The sequence below is a fragment of the Pinus tabuliformis genome, chromosome 7, assembly GCF_031772625.1.
Source record: "Pinus tabuliformis cultivar Carrire ecotype Pingquan chromosome 7, CPIR1, whole genome shotgun sequence".
Lineage (NCBI taxonomy): Eukaryota > Viridiplantae > Streptophyta > Pinopsida > Pinales > Pinaceae > Pinus > Pinus tabuliformis.
The window spans coordinates 687,876,817-687,902,110 of record NC_142293.1 but is presented as its reverse complement, the minus strand read 5'-3'; the positions used below and the strand labels follow the sequence as shown (position 1 = coordinate 687,902,110).

General features: G+C 37.4%; 1 protein-coding gene across 17 annotated transcripts in view; it reads left to right on the top strand.

Moving 5' to 3' along the window:
• Window positions 1–4,188: 4,188 nt before the first annotated feature.
• LOC149249361 (NADH:ubiquinone oxidoreductase, 17.2kDa subunit) overlaps window positions 4,189–25,294 on the top strand; it is a 222,395-nt gene continuing 201,289 nt past the window's right edge. For 16 of the 17 annotated variants that reach the window (XR_016266761.1, XR_016266762.1, XR_016266759.1 and 13 more), the window contains exons 1-2: window positions 6,275–6,425; window positions 11,488–11,540. Coding sequence is in view for 10 of the 17 variants with exons in the window: in XM_089458674.1 (XP_089314800.1) it covers window positions 6,290–6,425; window positions 11,488–11,540 (189 nt within the window). In the remaining 7 variants the exon portion in view is untranslated. Of the gene's footprint in view, window positions 4,482–6,274; window positions 6,426–11,487; window positions 11,541–25,294 lie in introns of those variants that run through there. The other variant, XM_089458680.1, reaches the window with a different exon arrangement.

The following is a 25,294-nucleotide window of genomic DNA, read 5'->3' as shown; positions in this document are numbered from 1 at the left end:
TTGGACTTACCAACAATTATAGAGGGGACTTAGGAGGAGGATTCAAGGGCAAAGACTTCCAATAGTAGATATATCCAACCTTCAGTGCAAGAGGAGAAAATAACTCCTTCAACATCAATTAAGAGGTCCAAGTCGGCAGATCAGACCTTGCAAGATGCTCAAGAGCATGTTGAACCTCCCATGACCACTTTCAAGGAGACAAGACCTCTGCGGATTTTTTTTACGTACATGGACTTGATTATGAACATCATAGACTGAGAGCCTTCCAACTTTGATGAAGCAACTAACCAACAAGTGTGGATAGATGCCATGGTGGAGGTGCACAACTCCATCATGAAGAATGATGTTTTGGAGATTGTGTCTAGACTAAATGGGAAGTAAGTTGTGTCTTCCAAGTGGATTTGTAAGGTAAATCATGTAGTAGATGGTAGTGTGGAGAAATACAAGGCTAAATTTATAGCTTGTGGGTTCTCTCATAAAGAGGGAGTAGACTACGAGGAGACTTTTGCTCCTGTAGCCAGATACTCCTCTATTCAAGAAGTTATTTCAATAGCTTTTGAGACGGGATGGACCATCCATTAGATGGATGTGAATATCACCTTCCTCAATGTCATCATTGAGGAAGAAATCTATACTAAGAAACCATAGGGGTTTGAAGTCCATGATATAGAGACATATGTATGTAGGTTTAAGAAATCCATGTATGGACTCAAATAAGAACCCAAGGCCTCGTATGCCAAAAGTGGTTGTTATATGCAAAACATAGGCTTCACTAAGAGCAAGGTGGATCCCAACCTATACTTCTTGTTGATTAGATCTAAGCCCCTAATTTTGGTGTTGTATGTGGACGATATCATTCAAACATGTGTAGAGAGATTGATTGTAGGTTGTAATTTAGAACTAGCATTAGAATTTGAGATGAGGGGTTATCAGGTCAATGCATCACTTTTTTGGGAATTTGCAGCAACCAAGCGAGATCTTCCTTAGATAGGGGAAGTACAAACTAGATATCCTAAAGAGATTAAGGGTGGAGGACAACTAATAGATGCCCACTCCGACGGTGACCAACCTGAAGAAGATTGATTCTTCAGTTTTAGAGTTGGAAAACCATATATAATATAGGAAGTTGATTGGATCATTGATATATCTGATCAACACTCAACTAGAAATTGGCTTTGCTTTTAACACATCTGAGCTAGTTCTTGGTGGAATTGAGGGAGGTTCACTAGTTGTAGTAAAGCACATGCTCAAATATTTGCAGGGCACAGTAGCATATGGATTGTAGTACATTGGTAGAGATGGTATGAGGTTGCAAGGCTACTTAGATTCAAACTTGGTAGGTAATGATATAGATTGGAAGAACACCTTTGGGTGCTAGCAATCATTTCCTAGTCAGAAGGCAGTAGACTTTAGTAGCATCAATTTCAATTGAGGAGAAGTACATGGCATCCAATCTTGCTAGTTATGAAGCCATTTGGAGTCACAAACTACTCAAAGGATTGTTTGGTCAAAAGCTTGAGCCAACAATGATTCACTATGATAACCATATTTGTATCAAAACCTCAAAGAATCCTGTGTTTCACGACATGTAAAAGCACATTGAGATTAAATACCACTTCATTAGCAACAGGGTGCTAAAAGGAGCAATCAAGCTCCAATATATTTCTACAAAGGAATAGTTGACAAACATTTTCACCAAGCCCTTGGTGAAGGGAAAGTTTGTCGAGTTTTGAGATAAGCTTGGAGTGGTGGAGAATACCTTCCTCACTAAGAGGGAGTGTTAGTGTTTGTATCTTAGACAAGTATTTCCATGAGGGTGTCTTCTTATGAAATCCTCATTAAAAGTACCCTATGTTTTTTAACCAACAAATAAATTGGAACCCTTTATTTCATACAACCACATATTTATAGAGTTGACAAATCCTACTTATGCTCTTGAGTGCCCATTCCTCTATCATAAATCTTCACTAATGCATTCATATTAGGTCGCTCTCCTACCATCATGCATTTGATTAAGGCCTCTCCTCGGCTTGGGTAAATGACGTTAAGGTTTGAGCATGGAGGTTGAGCTACGATGACTTCATGCCTTCTCATCCCCTTTGCCTGTCTCCTCCTCATACACAACCAAACTAGGGATACTATTCATATGTCCTTTCAATAAGCATCCCACTTACTCTCTTACTTTTCTAACACCCCATTTAAGAGGTTATAGATTTTTATAATTTGTTTTTTTCCAAGGAAAGAAATTGACCTCCATTTGAGCTTGAAGGTAAGAGTGAGGTTGCTGGTTCCAGACCAACCCATAGTTATACTCACTTAAAAGTGCTTTTTCTAGGCTCGAAGTCATTACCTATAATTATCAAAGCATCAAAGGTCAGCATGTCATTAACGAAGATTTGAAACTAGGTGAGGATAAAAATCATTCTATCCAACCACACAAAATAACCCCAATTAACCTATAATTTTTTATAATTATTACTACTATTATAATTTATTATTTTTAAATTTAAATTATTAAAAATTGTAATTTTTTTAATAAGTAATATATACAAAACATCCACTAAACTATAAATGCATCTTTATTACTCTCATTGCAATAACAAATTTCATACTAACTATTGTTTGTATTTTGTTATAAGTACTAATTCTCATCAACTCTGTTGTGAAATAGGGCACTGGAAAAGGCCAAAAGAAGCGAGGGAGGAAAGAGTATGTATTTTTTGTTCTTCCGGAAAAGTGGAAATAGAAAAGCATTTCATTTTAGAATGTGAGGCCTTCAAAGACAATAGGGAAACTTATGCAGATATTCTGGCAGCTAGCTCTTGGGATAATCTATTTAGCAAGGGGTTTGTCGAGAAGTTGAGAGCACTTATTGCGAGGATTCATAAGAAAAGGGCCGAAGGAGCAACCCCTGTTTCACTTAACAAGATAACATAAGAAACTGCACTTTTAATCTTGAATTTGTTTGTCATGAAACGCTTCTGAATTTTCTCAATTTGTCTCCACTACATGTCGGATGTACTATTGGCCCATAGTTCACAACCATAGAGAATCATCGGAATCACTAAAAGCCCAAAAGGACTTTGAGTGGTTTTCCAGTCCCATAACTCTGCCTCTCAACACCTATTTTGAAAAGCATAAAATGCTTTCCAAGCCCCCAAAGTTCTTATCTTTCTACAACCATCCCAACTTAGATTTTTGTTGAGTCACTTCCGAGGTATTTGTAATCCACAACTTCTTCCAGAATGTTGCCTTCAAAGTAGAACTTTTGCTCATTATGTTTTTTTAAGAGAAAACCACTACATTCGTTTTGCTGATATTGACTTGCATCCCCACACTTCTACAAAAATGCTCAAGGGATAGTAATTGCTCTTGAAAACCAAGAGCCGATTTAGTAATCAAAATAAGGTCATCTGCATACAAAAGAAGCCTTACAACAAACTTGCCCAAATAGATACCATCACTCATTGCGAATTTAACCACTCCTCAAGCTTGTCGATATATAAACCAAAAAGGGTAGGAGATAGTGGGCAACTTTGCTTGACCCCGATATTGCTTCTAAAACTTTTAAAAATGCTCGTTGAAGTTCTAATTTTGACTTTCACTTCTTTATACAACCTATACACAACTGCTCTCAAATGTTTAGGAACCCCAAGTTCCTCCATTCTGTGCCAAAGCTTATCCCTAGGAACTGTGTCAAACGCTTTTCTAAAATCAACAAAACAACAAAAATTTCTTTATTTTTCTCCCAAACTTCTTCAATGATGTGCCTTGAAGTTATACAATGATCAACTGTGAAATGTTTAGGTCTAAAACCTACATGTCTTTAGCACGCTTATTTCTTTCTTTTTCCTACTTACTAATTTTATTTTCTAGCATATTTCCAAATAACTTTGCAAAAGCTTCCAAATAACTTTACAAACAAAACACAAAATTTACGAAGCTTCCAAATGACTTTACAAACAAAAAAATTTATAATTTTGCAAACAAAAAGTTTATCACAAGGGTCTAGTTAGCCATGCAAAACACGATACTATAAATTATTTTTCCAAATTCCATATTTTAATTTTCGTTCATTACCCGATTACATACGAGCATAGTAATAATTGTGTGCATGCTCGCATCGCTCGTGAACGGGAAACGGCATTGGGCAGTTTTTGAAGAGGCAACCATGTCCTCAAGGTATGAGACGTGAAACCACAGAAACTTTGGATTTTTCGATCTAAGGGAGCACCTGGCAAATTCAATACCCTCCAGTTCTATCATTAATCACCCGTGGGACCTTTCATACTCGCAAATATTCGATTCTCGCCATTTCTTAATGCACCTCTGACATACAGTATGATGTAGAGAGTAGAAGAAGCCATGGCGAAGCTGGTATCAAGGATCATGGGCTGGTTACGCCCCAGCACCCTGGCTGGGATTGACAAGTCAGGCAACCGCTACTTCACCAGAACTGAGGATATGGATGGAGCTTGTAAGTCCTATTTACTTTCTCTTTGTATTAATTCTTAGGTGTAAGCATCTTATTCGTGTGAAATTTATGTATTGGGTTCGGAAGCAAAACAATACTTATATGGGATTTATGAGAGACTACAAATTGAACACACCCTTTGCAGAATTACTATATGTTGGATTTCTTCAATTAGGAAAACAACTGTCGCAAACTGAATACCATTGTTGAATTTGAACTGTCATGGTTTGGCCCTGGTTATTGGATTAGAAAAGGGATTTTATCGACGTGCGTTGGACAAGGACCTTAAACAGGGTTTCGTTATAATTCCTTGGGAGTAACCTAGCCTCCCAAAATGGTACCCTCTTATCTGCCTATACATGGGCAAAGACCACATTTTCTGATTCAGCTGTCAAAGCTTAGGGCTTAAACTTAACTCCATGCTTACTAGGTACCCACGTGTTCACTTTGGCTTGGGATGCCTGCAACATCTCTGTATGAACTTTTGGTCATGATGGCCACGTACAATTTTGCTCATGGTGGTCCTGCCAGTGACATGGGGCACTCTCCAATTCATCGTCCCTGAAAGGATCCTGGGCTTTTAAGAACGACAGATTATGAAAATTAATAAGATCTGAAGTTCGAAGGCCAGCAAGCCAGGGATATTCAGACTTTGGATTAATTGGACTTGTCAGATTTCCGCCCTTAAAATTGGAGTTCCTCTACCATATGCAGAATAATCTTAGAAGATAAATGGACATTGCAGTATATCATTATCCTACTACCCGTAAAACGCCCAATGTCGAGGTAAATTTTATTAACATTACTTTTGAGATGATGTTGTGAACTTTATTTGAGGCCAAGGCTGACCTCACTTTGTAATCGTTATTATTGTGTTACCAGGTTTAGCTCAAAGCCAACGTAGTCAACGCTCAATTATTTTTGTGCCCAGAAAGTTATTGCTGACATAGTCATCGTAGTGGGTTCATAACCCCTCTTGAGGAAAGTGCCTTTGAGTTGTGTATAAGCTCCGCTGTCATTTGTAATATCATTTTAATCACTTACACAAGTTCCTATTCTTTAGGCGATGGGCACATATATCATGTGTTGGGATCTCTTTCGAGGGGAATTTGTCTTTCAAGTACTTTGGCTTGTGGATAGTTTGACCAGGTTTGACTTGGTTTTTGTTGCTGGTCTGTTTGACTTTGTTTTGATTGGAAAGATCAGATTGTTTTTCTTGTTGAATTGAATAATTTCTCTAAGAAAAGGTTGCTGGGTTTTCCTCTAGAATAGGGTTTTCTCAGGGTAAATCTTGTGGTGTCTTTATGCATCAGTGTTCTATTGTAATCTTTCTGCCCTACTGCATTTTATGGTTGAATTTCGGAAATGTAATTGCTTAATTATAAACTGGAAGTGTTAAAGATAATATCTTTATCATTAGAAGTAATTATCAGTTTCAGAAATTTGTGCTTGTATCTATTGCACTTGAAAAATCAACAATTCTCTTGTGCAATGTCTAACCGTGGTCTTAAGACTAGTCAATATTTTACTTGATTAAAACAATGGGGTAAGAATTGAAAAGAGTTGTGAAATACTTTCTACTTTATGGTCATCTCCTATTATGTAGAAATGTAAAAGCTACGAAACAATTATGGCCAGGTCAAGCATATGTGAAATTAGCTGCATCTTGTAATGGTGTGTCTCGGCTTTGGGATCTGTCCTAACTTTAAGACACCAATGTCAAGAGGTCATGGCATGTTTTAGAACCAAGTTTCTAGGAGAAAGTTTTCAGTGTTTAGCTTATACTCTAATAGCAACATTTGCAAATTGATAGATATGTTATTCATTATTTTTGCAGATCATTTCCAATGCTCATTTTGCTTTATTGCTTGTGTTGTAATTTGTCATTCTAACTGCAGTAAAAGAACGTCGGTAAAGTTTAAAAGTGATTCAGACCCCACTACACTACCAGGTAAGTTAATGTGTGACTGATTCTTTGAAGTTTTGTAATCATGTTCATAACAGTTTTTGATTAAGATGTTGTAATGAACAATAGTTCATATATGCAAAAATATCCAACATAGGAGTCAAAGATAGCTGAAATCCATAAATTATATAATAATTATATAATTGATAACGAATAAGTGAGATGATACATAACCCTTGTGATGCTATACTTATATGCATTGACTAGTTACAAGGGTAGAGGGTTGTGTCATATAGATTATATATTATTGTAATTAATGTTTATTGCCTCTCCGTGCAAGGATTCTTTTCCCTTGAAGCATTTTATAGAGAAAGCTATGCCATAGTTCTAGCCTGCAATGTCTTCTCATGATTCTCCATTCTCAACGATGTGATGGTTGAAGACATGAGACAATTTGAGCTATGAAAAGCTGAGCAGAATTGTCGTATTGTTAAAGGGTCAGACCGCCCTAAGCATTGTATGGCAATGACTTTTGTGATTTCGGGAATGATAAGATTTCACACTTAAGCCTCCCTTTGATAGACTAGGATTTTCACTTAATTTTTCATATTGATTTTGTCTTTGGTTAATTTGCTAAATAATACAATGGTTATTATAATTAGGATGATAATAAGTCATCCTTGTGTTTTGTGTTTTATTTTTGGAACATTTATCTTTTGATACTTCTTGTGATTTAGGTTGATAACATTTCAATATAAGATTCTTTTTAATTTTTGATATTGTCTGGGTCTCTAGTGGTTCCTTTCTCCAATGTTTGGATTTTTATGTCCAACAACTTCTATTTAAACTGGGTTGGTCATTGTTGCTTTATGGATCTTTGATTCCTTGTTGTTTTGTTGTGATTTCTCCTCGTTCTTCAACTTTGTGATTTGTGCAACTAAACTTTGATCAACTTTGTGATTTGTGCTACTAAACTTTGATCAACTTTGTGATTTGTGCAACTAAACTTTGATTATGGTTCTTTAAATGAGAATTTTTGTCATCTTTCTTGTTAAGATTAGGTATGTTCTATTGCTAGAGCTTCTATGTTAAATTGCTAGAGCAATTTATTTAAATTTTCACAGTTAGCAATCACATCAGCATTATGATAAACTGCAGATAGAACATAAATATAAAACGCAGAAGACAAGCCAAGACAAGAGGACACAGGATGTGGCGCAAGCCAGGGACAAACCCCACAATGTGTGGGGAAACCCTTTGATCAAATCTTCTTTTATCTTCAAAGTTCAGCAGAGAAGGAGAGAGAGAGAGAGAGTACATTTACAACAGAAGTCAAATACTTTGACTTATCTAGATCTAGCATAGATCATTTCGTATCATGATGAGATCAGTTGAAGACATTCTGCTTCAACTGATTCTCAAGGTGACTCCTTCACCTATCATCATGCTGCATCTCGTCCATTTGCTGCACCTCACTGTGTAGCACCATCATGCTGCCCATGATCATCATGCTGCTCATGCTCTCATATATCACTGTACTGCCCATGATCTTCATCATGTTGCCCATACATCATGCTGTCCATGATCTACATCATGTTGCCCATGTCCATGATCTTATCCATCATCATGCTGCCCTTCATATCCATGATCATCTTTCAACTTCATGCTGCCCATACTAATGTGCATCATCATCATGTTGCTGCCTTAACAGATGACATTCTATCACTGCTATTCATTGTCATATGGCTGCTACAGGTATGCCATTCTATCACTGTAGATTATGCTTAGAGTGTAGTGGACACAGTCATTACTTAAATACTCTCCAACATGATCACATCAATGCTGAGACTGAGATAGCAACTACAGCATTACTATGATCTCCATTAGACCCAAACAGTGAGGATAGTAAGGGCACAAAAATACTTCTGTATATGCCGAGAATGTAACTATCATTGTCATTACTACAACAGCCTTTAACAAGATCTTACTTGATACTGAAACCATCGCCGTTACAACTTCACAGCTATATCACCAAGATCATTCACTGCTGTATCTTTCCACGAGAGTATCCGGACTGAGACAGTGATCACAAATATGTGTGGTTGAAGCAAGAATGAAGGACGTTGAGGTATACTGTTATGAGATCATCAAGTTACAAGTATGCTGAGAATAATAGATCTGGTCTTCTCATTGTAATATATTCCTATGCCAAGTTATACTGCTGTCTGCTACAGGGATACTGTACCTTAGACCCTCCCGAGGATACTTCTAATCCATTTGACTGCATATAACAAGTGTACAGGACTGCATGTATCCTTTGCGTGAACAGAATTGCATTTATCCTTTGCGTGAATCAGGATTGCGTATATGATTCTTCATAAGCCTGCGGCTAGGGCACATTATGACTGCGGATTGGGCACCCACTGAACTGTACCTAGGGCATCTTCTTACCTGCGTTAAAGGGTCTCCTAGGACTGTGTCTATAGGGACAGCGAAGTCCCTCTTCTTGCTGCATATAGAACAGCGTATAAGAATCTAATTACTGTGCCTTCATGGACTGCATGGACTGCATATTGAGCCTCCCTTTGCTGTGACTTAGGGCATCTTATGGTTGCGTTTAGAACCTCCTTTCTTAGTGGAATTAAGTCTCTTCTAGACTGCGTATAAGTGCCTCCCTTTGTTGCATTAGATTATCATTTATTGCTGTCAAGAGTACCCTCAAATGCTATGGCTAGGGCACCCTTAAATGCCGCTGATAGATTTACTGTGGCTAGGGCATCATAGGCCAGCGTACATTTTCATGGTGTCTCTCTCCTGCTCCAAAAACCCAAGACGTGGAGAGGAAGAGATCACCACAATAATGTATGTCTCAAATGACATCAAATCCTCTTTTATTTATACTAACTTGTAGGGGTTGAATAGACACGTCGGTTGGGCTTCTAGAGCCTACATAAGTGCTGGTCGGCTTGATAATAATTACATAAACAAAATAAATTCATATCTCCATAAATACTTATCGGAATCGGATGATCTTTGGATCAATCCTACACCTCTCGACGAGAGGGATCCAATAAAAATATCAGCTGCCATAAATAAGCTGACCCACATGGAGTTTGGCCCTAGTTGCCAATTTAACATTTCTTTGATAGTTCATTGTCAAATTTCTCCACGAGATTCTTAATTTTTTGTTGTCATACTTTCTTATATTGTTGACGTTTTGCTAGTTCAACCTCCAATTTTTTAATTTGTGATGCAATTTTATACATTTGCATGCTATCTTGACGTTCCCTTGCAGTATGTACTCTCCAAGGACTCAAATTTATACATTGGCATGTTACTTCGGTATTCCCTTGCAGTAAATACTATCCAACAATTTTGGCAATGGAGATTTTTATTTTCAAAGGTCAACAAATATCCATTGCACGAAAAGACATTTAGTCCACAATGTTGAAATATACGTGGAATTCAAAGTTGAAGATTTACTTATTCCTCGACTTACTTTGATAATTAGTGGGAACACAAGTGTGAGGGACCCATGAAAATGATGAGGTACTTTTACTTCTCCTTGTCACTATGGCACCTTTTCCTCTAGGGAATTAAATAGATAAGGTTTTAAATACCACGTCAATTTCAAACTAGACTTTTTCTAAGAGTTATAAGTTCCTTTCCTTTGAAGTTGAGTTTCACGCATATATATATCTATAGTCACCTCAAAATTTGTAACCCTTGTATTATAAATCGAATGGGATTAAACCCTTTCTGATATCTGATATGTTCAAATTCGCAACAGAAAGATTTTTGTTTAATAGAAATTATAAGCTGTAAATGGTTAGTGGCCGGTGTGGTCAAAGATCCGAAATCAGAGAAACTTTGGTAAATGTGTGGCCAAGAGCTGAATTAGTGGAAGTGCCTGAGAAATGGCTTTGATACCAATGTAATGAATATAAAATGCATGAGTAAATCTTAATAGTAATATATAAATAAAGGGATACCACCATTAGCCTTTGTGACTAGTCAATATGTACAAAAGTATACTCTCACAACGCTCATTGTATCATCTCACTTATTTATTATCAATTATACAATATTATTATCCTTTATGGGTTTCAACTATCTTTCGTTTCTATGTTGGATATGTTTGTGTATATGAACTGCTGTTCATTGAAGACGTGTTCACTGTTTCCAAGCCCAAATTCTTTTTGCAGTTTATATTACAAAAATTTATTGCTTAAAATGTGTTATTCTGATTCTGAACTAAAGGTAACTATGCCATGCTGGAAACATTTGGAAGCTTTTAATTGAGAGACAATCTGGGTTACTATTAAGCTTGCTGCTCAGTTTATTGTTCTCATTTTCTCTTAGGCTTGCCCTTCAAAATAAGTTTTTAACGTATGCAAGCAGTCAGTGGTATTTTAGGAAACCGGTTCAATCCTTTGACATCCACACGAGTAATTTACTGTAGATCACATCTCAACGTTTACTCATCTTTCCTTTTGCATTAAACTTCTATGCACTATGCCTGCCAGAACATTAGAAAGAAACTGCCAACTGCATGGTAGAACAGACATGATCTGGACTAGTTGCATTCATTTCCAACGGGATTCATTTTGCTCAATGAGTAAATGACTGCTTGGTATTGCAGCTTATTTTGACAGTGTTAAAGTACACTGTCTACATGTAAAGTTCCAAATATTTGGTCAAGTGGTATTATAAAGGATAGTGAAGTAAACCCTTATTGTATACTAAAAAGGATTTAAAAAAAATAGTTGATGGTATCGGGGCCTTTGATTCAGTTATATACATGTTTATGAGGTTGTCATACTGTTGCATTTCTTCTTTACTTCATTTACTCTAGATTTAGCTTTGGCATTTATCTAGGAGTTGCATTTACACTCCCACATTGTACTTGCACTAGATGTACCTACTACCAATCAGTCCCATTGACCTACTTTTGTGGTCATTCGTTGGACATTAATAAACTTATCTTATCTTATCAGCTCTATGATGTTTGAAAAACAGAAATGTGTTGGACAATGATTACAGTTTACAATTTGATCAGTCTTAGTTCTAACTTATTTTTGTTTGCTTGCTTGTCAAAAAAAATCAGTCGAGTGGATAAGCTGGTTAACAGGACGGAGGAAAGAAGCTCCAACTCCACAGGTAATGGCTGAATGCATGACATGCTTATAATCATGTCAAAGATACAGGAGTGTGTATGTGCTGCATTTCGTATTTTTAGTTCATATCAAGAATTTCAAATGAAAGTTAATATTGGTGAGGATAAAAAAGGGTATAATTTATAAATATCTAATATATTATTTTTAAAATTGAATTCTATATTTTGAGTTTTAGAATTATCCACATGATTAGCCTGTTAGTGTGTAACACCCCACTTTAAGCCCCGTTATTGTAATTGTAAATATAACTTGCATTGTTGGCATGGCCAGCATGGATATTTTGAACAGCTTGACTGATGTAATATGTTTTATTTTAATATATATTGCCAACAGCTGATGGAAAGGGGAAAACCTACACAGATTCAATGTCATGAGAGGAAACTGTGAGGAAATTGGGAAATTTATTATTAGCAGAAATATCTTGTCCTGAATTAAATGCCTAGGTTTTACTCTTCCGAAAAAACCAGAGAAGAAAGCGTCTGGTAGCAGAATTACCGATTTCCACCAGTCATGAGAAGAGATGGAAGAGGTACAAGACTGCCCAAAGGTATGGGCAAAGTACTCTTCTAGAGATTTCGGGATTGACCACACAGTCCAGCATATGGATCACAAAATCTCATTAAGAGAGTCAGTTGCTAAGAGAAGAAACCAATGTGTGTGAGTGTAGAGAGAAACTATAAATCTCTTATTAGGGAAATCAGGCAAAAAGTCTTCAACCTGGGCTGAAAGAGAGGACCATGAGTTTTCTGGATTCTGTTGAGTAAGCACGAGAAGTACTGAGAAAAGGGAGGTGTCAAGGGACGGTTGGGCAGTGAAGGACCCCCTTAGTGCTGTGCCAGCTCATTTATAGCAAATCTGTGATGAGTAACCGGCCTTGGCTCAATGAGTTCATAAATAATATCCTGATTTCTGTATATGAACGAGAGTTTCCGTCATATCTCTACCTTGTAATTAACCTTTTGAGGACTGAGCAAAACTACCTCTGTTGATTTTTTTCTAGGGCAAATCAGCTAGAACAATTTTCTTCAACAGATAACTACTTCCAATGATCAGTTAGTATTAATTACATATATAACATCCAATATCATTAAACAGTTATACAGAAGAAAGTTTCAACCAATAAACATGAAAGATCAGTATAAAATAACCATGAGACAAAGAGATGAGAGACACAGAAATTAGGCCTGAGGCTAGGGCAAAACCCACAAGGGGAAAACCCAGAAATCTTTTGTTATGAGAGAGCGTTATGAGGGCAAAACCCACAAGGGGAAAACTCAACCTTCCCGACCAAGGGGAAAACTCAAATCGTAACAAGGATTTGACTAGGCTCATGCCTCTACAAAAACAACTCCCTCTTAAGGCTCATGCCTTTACAAAAGCAACTCCCTCTTACACAGGACACAAAAGTCCTTAGCCCTTGTTAGAAACATATCATCAATACATAGCAGAAAAAAATCACGGGCTCATCTTCAGCATATTTGGATCAGCATCATTCTTCAAGACATCTAGCCAACTTCATCTTGGAATTCACAACCGACTTCTTTTCATCATAGATCAAAACATCCTTCAATCAATCTGAGATTGTATGCTTCCTCTGAGTCCAAAGCCCATCCAATCACGAGTCTTCTTGTCACTTTGTTCTTCCATATTTTCAATGATTGCCACAACCTTGACATACTTCATCATGTACCTGCAATCCTTACTAGGAGGTCATGGAAGAACGAATATAACCAAACAAGATCTACAAGGACAAGAAGGAAAACAACATCAGTAATGATTAAAAATAAAAGAAATACAAGATACTTATCTTTTCAGAACATGTCAACTCCCTCTTAATCTTTTGCATTCTTGCATCCAACCTGCAAATCAACCTCATCATCAAGATGTCAAATCTTCTAGGAGCTAGGGTTTCTTCTTTCAAGCAAAAGGAAATAATTCATAAGCCCTAGGATTTCATCTCCAACCCTAGATAGGGTAATCAATTGATTAGCAAGGGTTTTGACTCTAAGCCCCAAAATTTCTTCAAGCTTAGTCCAGGGTTTACAAACCCACTCATCCTTGCATTCAACTTCATCATTCTTGAATTTCAATATCAGTATTACGAGTGATTAGTTCTAGGTTTTTGTTCATAAACCCTAGGACATTCCTTGTTCAAACCCTTACTAGGGTTTTACAGATTCAAATCATTTCAATCTTCCAAACCCTAGGATTTTGCAATCTCAACAAATTTCAAATCTGTCAACAATAATTCGATCAGACTGTAAGTTTTGAAGAGGAGCTTCATCCTCTTATCATATCTTGTCACTTTTGCATTTGATTCTAATGTCCACAGTTACATGCATGGAATGATTTTCAGATCAAGAAATTCTTTTATCACAACATTATTGTAACAACAACATCAGTTCATGCAATGAATTCCATCATTTGGGTCTAGGCTTATTCTCAAATATTCATGCCAACACTTAGTTATATAGGACTTCATCTAGAGAGACATGGGTCTTCAATGCTTGAAGAGAAACAAGCAACGTCCATACATTTAGTAGACCTTTTGCTCAATACTTGAAACTCCAAAGCAGTGTTTTGAAGCTATTTTGCAGACTTGCAACTTTAGATACCGAGGCACCCATCATTTAAAGGTCTGAACAAAACCCAAAGGGAGATCATTAATGAAACTTCAGTAGTCATTACAATAATTCTGATCATATTCTTGAAGACTTAAAGAGGAGCATAGCTTTCAAAAATATATAATGGTCTTGGATCCTGGGACTTATAAATGTCAGCTTCTTGCTTTAGATCAATCAGGTCGGCCCTTTTGCGATGTATGTCATTCTTCTTTTATGTATAGAGAAGTGTCGCCTTCAAACAATCTTGGTGTCAAGGTTATACGATAGTTTTGAATCCTCCACAGATTTAAATCCTTCTTTTCTGCCCTTCACTGGCCTTAGAGAGAACTTAGGTTGCTCCAGAGATGCCTTTCACTTTGCCTTTGGAATAGCCTTCGCATGCCTCAGGAACACCTTTGTTTTCTGTCAGAAATTAGATCTTTCTAACCTCAGACAAGTGCGAGCTACTTCAAGAGATGCAAGCTTCTATTATGTTAGCCAATTCACTGCCTCAGAGATATGCCATATGCTGCCTCAAAACTGCCTTAAGCCTTCAAGAGATGCGAGCTTCTTTCTTGGCTATGATCATACCCAACTTTATTTGAACTCCCAGGCTTCATTGCAATCCAGATTTCTGGTTTTCTATCCTCATACAATTTTGATCATTATTCATATGGAGAACAAAGTCATTTAGCATTAGACAATATTGCATACATGAAACACATTCACAATTGTCAATGACACTGAGATAAAAAAATGAGGCACAAAGGTCTTACTTTCATTAATGGAAAAATTCTGATGCAAAACAGACCTTAATGGATCCTTAAAGGTTTTATCAAACATGAGATTTGCCTTATCTTTATTGAGCTGGAAATCAATAGTTCTTTTGGGAGACTTCCTACAAACTTATATATTTGGTCTTGGTTAAACAAATATATAGACAACCCTCAAGAGTGAGTCAAAGGAACTAAGATAACAAGAGGTAGAACATACCTTTCTTATCTTCGTTGGTAATAGCACAGCGCTTTAATAGATGATCCCTCAAGCCCGGATTCCTTGTAATATGTTTCACTGGTATCTTAATTTTCATAGTGATAAGGTGCCTCAGGACCATAAGGATTCCACAGAGAAGAAGTGCCTTAGGTTCGTAGCTTTCCACAGAGAAAGAATTCCTCAGGATTGCAAATTTTTACAAAGAATAGGATGCCTCAGACTTTTACACATTACAGAGATAACTCAGATCATAACTCGTCCCTTGAGAGAACTCGGATCATAAGTCGCCCCTTGAGAGAACTTGGATCAGTAAACAAAGGTAGATTGGATCCCAAACTGCTCTTTGCGCTGAGGTAACTCGGACCTCAATCATAGCAATGAACCACAAACTTACAAAATTCAGATCATCCTATTGAATTCAGAACTTAGATTATGAATTCCAACACAAAACTTAGACTAGATTCAGATCATAATTGTTATCACAGTAAGTCAGATAACAAAACTTGAATCATGTTGTCATTATTCCATCATCAATACAAGTCTACTAGTATTTGTAAAATGATAATACCTCAGAGATATCTCTGATGCCTTGGATTCAAACTTAGTTTTCCATAGAGATTGTACCACAGACCTTGGCTTGAATCACTTCAAGATTGGATTAGAGATGGCTCGACTTCACTGAGATTTTCAGCCTCATTTCCAAATTTCTGCAGCCCCACAATAGGTTACTTTAGCTCGTGACACACACTTTTCCAGCCCTTGAAATTTACTTCACGACTGTTAGAGGTAACTCGGCCTGATATCCCAACCTTAACAAGGGTTTCAACCCTTTTCTTACCACTGTGAATCTTTTACTTCGGCCTGGTCACAAACTCATCTCTTAACTTATGCCGAGAACTAACCTTTATCAACTCGGCCAGCTACATCATCCTTTTTGAAATCTTGTGCTTGTCATTCAAACTGCGCTTCAACTTGGCTCTGATACCATGTTGATTTTTTTCTAGGGAAACAAGCTAGAATAATTTTCTTCAACAGATAACTACTTCCAATGATCAATTAATGTTAATTACATATATAACATCCAACATCATTAAGCAGTTATACAGAAGAAAATTTCAACCCATAAACATGAAAGAGCAGTAGAAAATAACCATGAAACAAAGAGATAAGAGACACAAAAATTAGGCTTGAGGCCAGGGCAAAACCCACAAGGGGAAAACCAAGAAATTGTTCCTTATGAGAGGAAGTGTTCAAAGTTTATCAATACATCCAGAAACAAGACATCAATATAACATCTAACCAGAAACAAGAGCTGCCAAGCCTCTCCTCCATCCTTCTGATATTTCGACCCTCTTTTCCTCTTTTTCCTTCGTTGGAATAAAGATAATCAAGACAGAAGTTGATATCCAAATGAGAAGGAGGGGTCTCTTATCTATAGACTTTGCAAGGGGGTTGAATAGGTGCCTTCAAGGGGCCCAACCGACTTTAATAATAGGAAGCCGACTTGAGCAATTAAGGAGGCATAATATAAATTCATTTTTTTCTATTTCTTCACATGATGAAAATACTGACCATGGCTACCACATTGCCAACAACTTCTTGTGGAAACCAATCTAGTGCGGGGGTAGCTAGCTGTAAGAAAGTCATGGTGCAACTGAGCCTATGGATGGGAGGAGTGTGGCTGTCCATCAAATTAGAGGACTATGAGATTAGAGAATGCTATCATTGCCTTTATAAGGACTCAAGGAGCTCCGTCTCTACTTACTTTTAGCATCAAGACTAGAGATGCTTAGCCCTCTTCATCATGGATATCTTTTGCCATAGATCTCAGCTCTTGCATGCTATGCCCTACCATGGATGAAAAAACCGATCACATCTCTTGTTGATCCATTAGATTGGAGATGCAAATGCTAGGCTGAGTTCCAAAGTACACCAGACAGTAGAATGGCGAGACCACAGGTTTCTCTTCAGCCTCCCTCTTAGGGAGGCCAACCAAGGGAGGCCAACACCAAGCCAAGGGAGACGTACATCAAGCCACATGTTCTCAGAATGGTAGAGAGATTAGCTCCAAATGATCTCAGAGTAGAGTACCACTTGCTTGTTAGACTGCCTCCCAATCCCAACGGAGCAACCAAAGATCTATTCAAAGTTTCCTTATTCCGACCTTAGATGCTAATAGTGTCCCTTGCTTGTACATTCCCTCTCGGATGATACAACGAGGCCCCCCGATAGTTCCATAGGACTCCGACAAAAAACCAATGTCCTATTTGTCCCCTTCGCCCTTGGCCTTCACTTCGGAGATTTGGACATCATCAACTGCATTGGCTGATCTCTCTCTCACTTTCTCACTCTTGACATGTTATTGAGTTTGTTGTAGCATCCATTGTCATTTAAATTTCGTTTTCAATTTTATCGCAAAAAAATAAAAAAATAAAATATTATGTTCTAACAGAATTAAAAGAGAATGTGGAAGTCCGAAAGAAGTGATTTGTTTTATATTATTGATGGCTTTTGAACGTGAGAAACCCAGGAGAAGATCTGAGCCGTCCGATCGACAGGCAACAGATCTAACAGTAATCGCGTGCTAACAAGCGCGGAGGATAACTCCAAAATCAGACGCGAGAAATTATAAAATTGAGTTAAAACCTCAGTTAATTGGGGCCGTCTGCTTGAAGGATTTAGATCCGACGGTAATCGCGTGGTTAACAAGGACGAGGTTTAATCCAGAAAACGGACGCGATGGTTTATGGAATGTGATTTAATCCATTGAAGTTTGGATCGATCACAACCGCTCATCAAGAAGGGACGAGATCCGACGGATATCGCGTCAAAAAGTGCACGGGTTTTATTATAAATTTCAGACCCGAGAAGTCTATGAACTACAATTTTGTTTCCTTTCGGTTTCATGGGGAAGGTAAAGGTTTGTGGAAAAGGTGGACGTGATAAGATTATGAACCAGAGTCTTAATTCCTTTGGTTCTGTGGTAACTGAAGGTTTGCCATATTCCGCGTAAATCAACCAATTCCATTGTTTTAGCAGAATAACTAAAATTAGAGGTGGATGACTGAAACTCCAAAGGAAATCCAAGAAGAACTTCCACCTGAATTAGAAACGATAGTTCCGACCATCGAGACCGTTCATTGATTGAATGATCGGACGGTAATCGCGCTCGAATGTGTGCGTGGGTTAACAGTTCTAGCGGACCTGATATGTTATGAACTGGGGTTTATTTCCTTTTGGGTTCTGGCCATAAGCGTTTAAGGAAGGACCGACGGTGATTGGTCGGGTTCCTTTGAACGCTTTAGATATATACGTGGGTCCATAACCTAGAGGTACACGCATGGAATTTTGTAAAGATGCAACTTTGCTGCGTTAAAGCAGTTTAGCTGTCATCAGAACATCTACATGAATACTGCTGAGAAGAAGATAAATGAGATGAAGGAAGCAGTTTCAAAGGCCACAGATTCGAACAACGAGCAGCAATCACCAATCATACTTTGATTTCTGTTACTTCTTGTTATCTTATTTTCTTGAGAAGAATGAGGTGTCTTTTACCCTCCAATGTAATATTCTGTAATGACTTTTACTTTAGATAGTTAGAAGGTAGTTAAGCAATTTTGATAATTTTGATAGTTACCAGATGTATAAGAAGAGGCAAAATTATAGAAAAAAGGTTCGAATTTTGAAGAGCATGGAGGCTATGCTATTGTATTCTTGATAAATTGATGATTAATGAAAGAATCAGGAGTTTTCCACACATTGTTGGGTATGATTTTGTAATTTCTCTGTTATGTGTCATCATGTGTCTTCCTTTCTTTAAATATGGTAATGAAGCTGTAGGTCTTTGTTTACTTATGTGAATGAGGTTAAAATCCCTTAAAAGAGCGCTCCTGTATTTAAAGTTCCTACCTCTACATTTCTTCTAAGTTACAGATAATAGTTTCTGTGAAAAACAACATATTGTCTCTAACTTCTCAAAGCATTCTTCACTCAGCATTTATATTCAACAATCATATGGCATTCTGAGACTTTCATATCAACTAAATATTAAGGGTTAAAAGTTAGGCCCTTCACGTCCTTCACTTGAGGATATATCATACAAATAAGTGACAAGAATAATAAACATTAATGTCTTAAGCACAATTTCTACACAGCCAAGAAATTGGTTTCTTAAAGGACAACAGAGTTGTCCAAAACTCACTTAGTATTTAGTATTTTGTAACACTATACCCTTGTCACAACTTTATACATTTATATGTTTATGTTATGATGTTATACCTATGTAGGTTACTTTCTTTATATTATTTTAGACATTTCTAGGAGTTGCACTTGCAATCTCGTACTTTATTCATATTAGTTGTACTCTTCAGTCTCGTTCACCTACTTCTGTGGGCATTTATCAAATAGTAAGATAATAATCTTATCTCCCTTCTTCAATTTCAGCAAAAGCTTAAAAACAATTCAGATAAGTTTATCTCTCTTTCTTGAATGGAATCTATATGTGTGTGTTTCTAGTTTTATGAATGATGTTGTTAATGGGTTGCTGAGTGTGAATTTATTAATGAATTATGCCCTTTGTAATGATGCTTGGCTACTGGTTGTAATCTTCATAAGGATGGGTTTGTAATGCAGAATTAGCTCTTTAAATAATGTTTACTTGTTATATTATGGATGTGTACTACACTTTGTCATAATAATTCATGATAGAAAGGTTGGAGGATGTTAGTGGGCCTGAGACCAGAAGGCCGGTTCTATAATAGCCTATGGGGATGAATTTTAATATGTAAATAAGGATGGACTATCCAAGATAACTAAGAAAATTGCCGAGAAATAAAAGCTTGTGTAAATTTCCATTTTCAGGCAAGAAAAAAAATCTTTAATTGTTAGAGTGAAGACTCAGAGGAACGAGTCTTTACAAAATATCTAATGCAAAGAGTTAGAAAGCTTACTAAAGGGCTTGAAAGCCTTGAGTTATTAGTATTAAGGAGAAAGAGAGTTCACCTAGTTGTTAAATTTTGAGGAATTTAGCCATAGGGTCCCCATTTGATTTCTTGAAAAGATGCTCAAATCTAACAAAGGGTTTGAGGAGTTTTGTAAGTATTACATGTTACTATGGACTTGAGTAACCTTTAGAACAAATTTGGGCAAATTCAACCTTTGTTGGAGTCAGTTTCAATTATGGAGAAGGTTGAAGTTTTACTTCTGAGATTCTTGTAAAATATACCAAATTTTGTGAAATTTGGGGATTGAAGTTTTAGCCCAAGCCCTTTAGTCATATGGGCTAGTGAGGGTTGTGATTGAAGCCTAACAAAAAAAGAGGCTTAGGGGTTTTAGCCTGATAAAGAGCGGATGTCCCAATTATTCCAAATATTCGAATAATCAAACATCTAGATTCATTCTGGAAGTGCTAGTGGGAGAATTGGGATGTTCTAGATAGTTGGATACCTGAAAATCTTGAATTTTGTTGAGCAACATTAGTGGAACTTTTAGGATGCTTTGAATATTCAGGTATCCAGGCATTTATAACTTTATTATATTTTCGAGCAATGGAGAACTTCAGATGGTAGATAACTTGCATGGGTGGAACCACGAAATGGAGGAACCCTACCTATGACAACCTTGATGGTAGAGTTACACAGGGTATTCAAAATTTTAAAATTCATTATAACTTATAAGTCTACAATGAGGCGAAAAACCAAATACATAAAGCTGGATGCTAGTGGTGCAAACCACGTTTAGCCACATAAGATGAACTCAAGGCCTTACAAGTAACTTAGGGTATGACAAGGTTGATGTTGTGGCAAGTGATGTGGCAGTGGATGGGGTGGTTAACATGTGACTAGTGATGTGGCAGTGGATGGGGTGGTTAACATGTGACTAGTGATGTGGCAATGGATGGGGTGGTTAACATGTGATTAGTGATGTGGCATGATGCCATGTCATTATTGAGGTTACACAAAGGACATGTATGGATGATGTGGCATGTGATGTAGCATGATAATGTGGCATGGTAGTGCGAAAGAGTTGATGTGGCCTTTGTTGTGGCACAAGACATTGAGATTGGAAGTCCAAGAATATGGAATTTTGTTAAAATGCCTCTTTTAGGTTTCTTAAGATGTCAGATGTTTCAAAATATAGAAATTTGGATGAGTAGAAGATTAACCTTTGTTGACCGAGCTAAGGTGACATGGTGATGACGTGGCTAAGAGGCATGACAGTGTTGAGGTGGAGGCTAGGTGGCATCCATTGTGGAGACGACATGGCTAAGAGGTGTGATAATGTTCAAGTGGAGGCCAAGTGGCATCCATTGTGGAGACAATATGATAACAGATGTTCCAGATCCAAAATATGAAAATCTTGCATTTTGTTTAAATGGGACTTTTCGATAGGCTTGATGGCGCTGAGATGGAGGCTATAGGTGGCATCCATTGTGGAGATGACGTGGATAACAAATATCCCTGTTTTGGAATTCGAAAACCTTGCTTTTTGTTTAAATGGGAATTTTTTGATTTTTTTTGGATCCCCAGAGAGTTGACCCATTGTCCATAATGGAAATTCAAAAATCTAGAAGTTTGTTTAAATGACATTTTTGGAAACATCTAGATCCAAATTTGGATGTTTGCCTTGTTGACTAAGCATTAGTGCCCAGATTCAAAATTTGAAAGATTAGAAAAAGCTACTAGAATGGATAAATAAAAATTTCGTATCCAGATATGACCTGGCAAGCTAAGGTGTTTGGCTTGCAAATGTGATGCATTGTGGTGAGGACATGTGGATGATACAAACATTAATATGGCCTAGATGGGAGATTTTCAAAGGGCCATAACTTTGTGTCTTGAGTTTGGAATTTGATGAAATTAATATCGTTGGAAAGCTCTCAACAAGCAAATGATGATGGTGACTGTTACCCACCAAAAAGTGGATAACCCCTAGGAGATTTTTTTTTTTCTCCTTTGTGGATATCCAACTAATCAACAACCCTATATGATCAACACAACATTATGCTATTCTTCTCCACTTATTTTTCTGGTTAGATTTCTCTCCCATTCGACATGGCTTCTTGAAGGAGGGTTGGTCATCCATCGATAGGTACTTTAACCATTTTTGCAATCATGTGCTTTCACTTAATATTATGGGCATACTAATATGGATCGCGAGGAAAAAGTTGATAATTGACCGATCTTGGCTGTAATCTTGTTCCCTTACTTCACTTGGGAGGTTAGTTTTTGACTCTAGTCCAATGGGACCTCCTTTAAAGCCAGGATTTAATCAATTAAAATTGTTTTTTTTGGGTCCCAAGCCCAAAAAAACACTTAAAAATGCGCTGTATGGACATCGAAGGGAGGGAGTTGACATATTTCCTGCAACTTAGCCTTGTGCAATCAACCTTTTCTCCATGAAAAAGAGGCCCTCAAGTCATTATAAAAAGGGCCCTTGTACCTTGGACCACCAATAACAATGGCTTCAAATATGTAATGGTAGAATGGGTTGTTCTTGGCAAGGTGGATGGAATTTCACTTCATGGGAAACATTTTTCCACCATCTCTTGTTGGCCTCCTCCATCTTGTTTATAATTATTGACCAAATCGAAGGTTGTCCTCTAGGCACAAAGAAACCCAAGGACATTGAGGGGTTGGGCATTGTGGAAGGTGAGCCCGAGGATTGACTTAATGTGAAATTTCCTTGAATTGCAGCAATTGGAAATTTATTCTTCTAACTAATTAATTATGCAGGTTATTTGCTACGACAAAGAACGAATAAATCACATTGCAATTCTTCACAAATAAAAATGCTACGGAAAATAAAATGCTGGAACTGAGAAATATAGAGAACACACAATAAAATTGACACAATTATTTTTGGACAATTGTCCCCGGAAAAACCCAATGTAGGAAAACTGATGCAATAGATGAGGGTTTTATTATTATTATTATTATTCAAGAAATTTCTAAGTACAATCTGGCTGCCAAACTAGCTATCCTCAGTAAATAATTTGGCCAAAATTCTTAGAGAGGATTTTCTCTCTCCACAAGCAATCCCGACACAACCTGCTTTAGAAAAACTGGCTGTCCAAAACCTTGCGCAGTGCCTGTGCAGACCCTCACATGTGTGACACAAAACTGCCTCTGGTCAAGTCGTTTTGCCCCTACTACTGCTATTGAAAGTGACTCTCCCGCCCTCTGGAAAATTATCTCGGCCTCTGGAACTTGAATCGACCTCCTAAGCTAAATCAAACTACTCACTGAAGTTGCCTGCGCAGTCCATGCACAACCTTCTTAGTGCAATAACTCTGCCTCTTGTTGTTGCCTCTCCGGAATTGGAAACTTCCTTCGGAATCACTTATGCTACTCCCTCTCAGCCTCTGTGTCCCTTTGGCTCAAACTTCTCTCCTTGCTGAATCATTGTAATTGGGTAGCTCGATGTGCCAAGGAAACTCGCTCTTCTGATGTGTCTTCCCCATCCCCATCGAGTTGCTCTTATAATCTCTCATTGGTGAACCAACGACCATGATTAGATCCCCATCAATGGCTAAGATCATCTCTAACTTGATTCATGTGAGTTTCTAGAGAAATCTCACCTTTAATCACTTTTCCTAAGTTAGGAAATATTTAATTATTGATTAATTAACTTAATTGAGCCATCTCTAGGTGTTTTATCCTGAAACTTTTTTTGGGTTTTGGAGATCCTGTGCTCCTTAGCCTCTTTGACCAAAGTCGAGAATAGAACATTTGTCTGATGCTACAAAAACTAACACTCCCTCTTAGTAAGGAAGGTGTTTTCTCACTTTGTCTCCATAACATCCTCCATACACGCTGCTAATGTTTGACAACTGCGACAACAAGTCACTACGCAACTCTAATTCATCTGCCACTTTGGGCTGAACCACCCTGCATTTGCGTTGCTGTTGACATTGCACAGTACCACTGCTGCCAACTATGCTCTATGCTGCAACTGAACTCTTGCTGCTGCTACTACTGCCGCTGCAACCACTGCAACTGAGAACAAAATTACTGAATCAACTACCTCTGGATTGGCTCTGCATCTGTCTCCCGAGTCTCTGTTTGTGTTACTAGCCTTTGCATTGTCCACTGAATAACTGTTTGCGCTACAACTTCTCTATGCTCCTCAGCATCTGACTGCAACTGTCCCCCAAGAACTGAACACTGATCCATCTGCTACTGAAAATTGTTGGCCATTGTAACAAAGGGTAATGATTTGTGGGGAAACATCTGTCTGATGCTATTCTCCTTGGATATTGCCCAAATCTTTGCAATTCTGAACTTTATCTACTCATATTGTCGCTGCTAGTACTCTGCTGCTATTTGTGCAATGCTGCTACAACTATTGCAATAATGAGTCTGATCTCCCCAAATCTTGGAGCGCCAGCTTTCATAGGGCTGCTCCCTCTGAAACTACACGTGTGATGATGACTGTCAGATGCCTATTGTAGAAGTTAGGTCAATATAGTCGACACTTTCACCCTTGTGGTTTTATGGATGGTTAGGTCAAAGGTCAATGTAGCTGACGCCATGGCATATTCCAGTAGAGGACGGATAGGATGGGAGCGGAAGAGATTAGGGAGGATAGGATGATTCTAGAATAGCTAGGGAACACTGCTGGGGCAGGGCATGAATGTTCTAAACAAATTTAAAAAATGTCCTCACATTATAAGCAAGAATTCAATCATAGAATATAATCCTTACATGATTATACTAAACACTAAAGTAATCACTAATATACTATAGAAACCCTAACTTCGGTACAAAGTTTTCTGAAGGAGGATTGTATGTAATGACCCATCTCAAATTACGTGCAAAATGGAAATATTAGCACGCGTTGTATGCACTGCACTAGTATGCATACTAATTTAATACTTAACTCACAAGAAAATGTAAAACTTATATTTATGAGTAAATTAATGAAGAAATATTCATAAAATTATAAATTATGTTACTTATGATTAAATTAATAAAATAATATAAATAAGCTATATCTATAAACAAATGTTATAAATTCATAAATATAATTAAGAAATACAAATAAATCATGTTTTTTTTAAACAAGCATTATAATTTTTCAAACTTCGAATATGAAATAAACCTAGCCTCACAAATAAACTCCATATATAGCTATGTTGTGA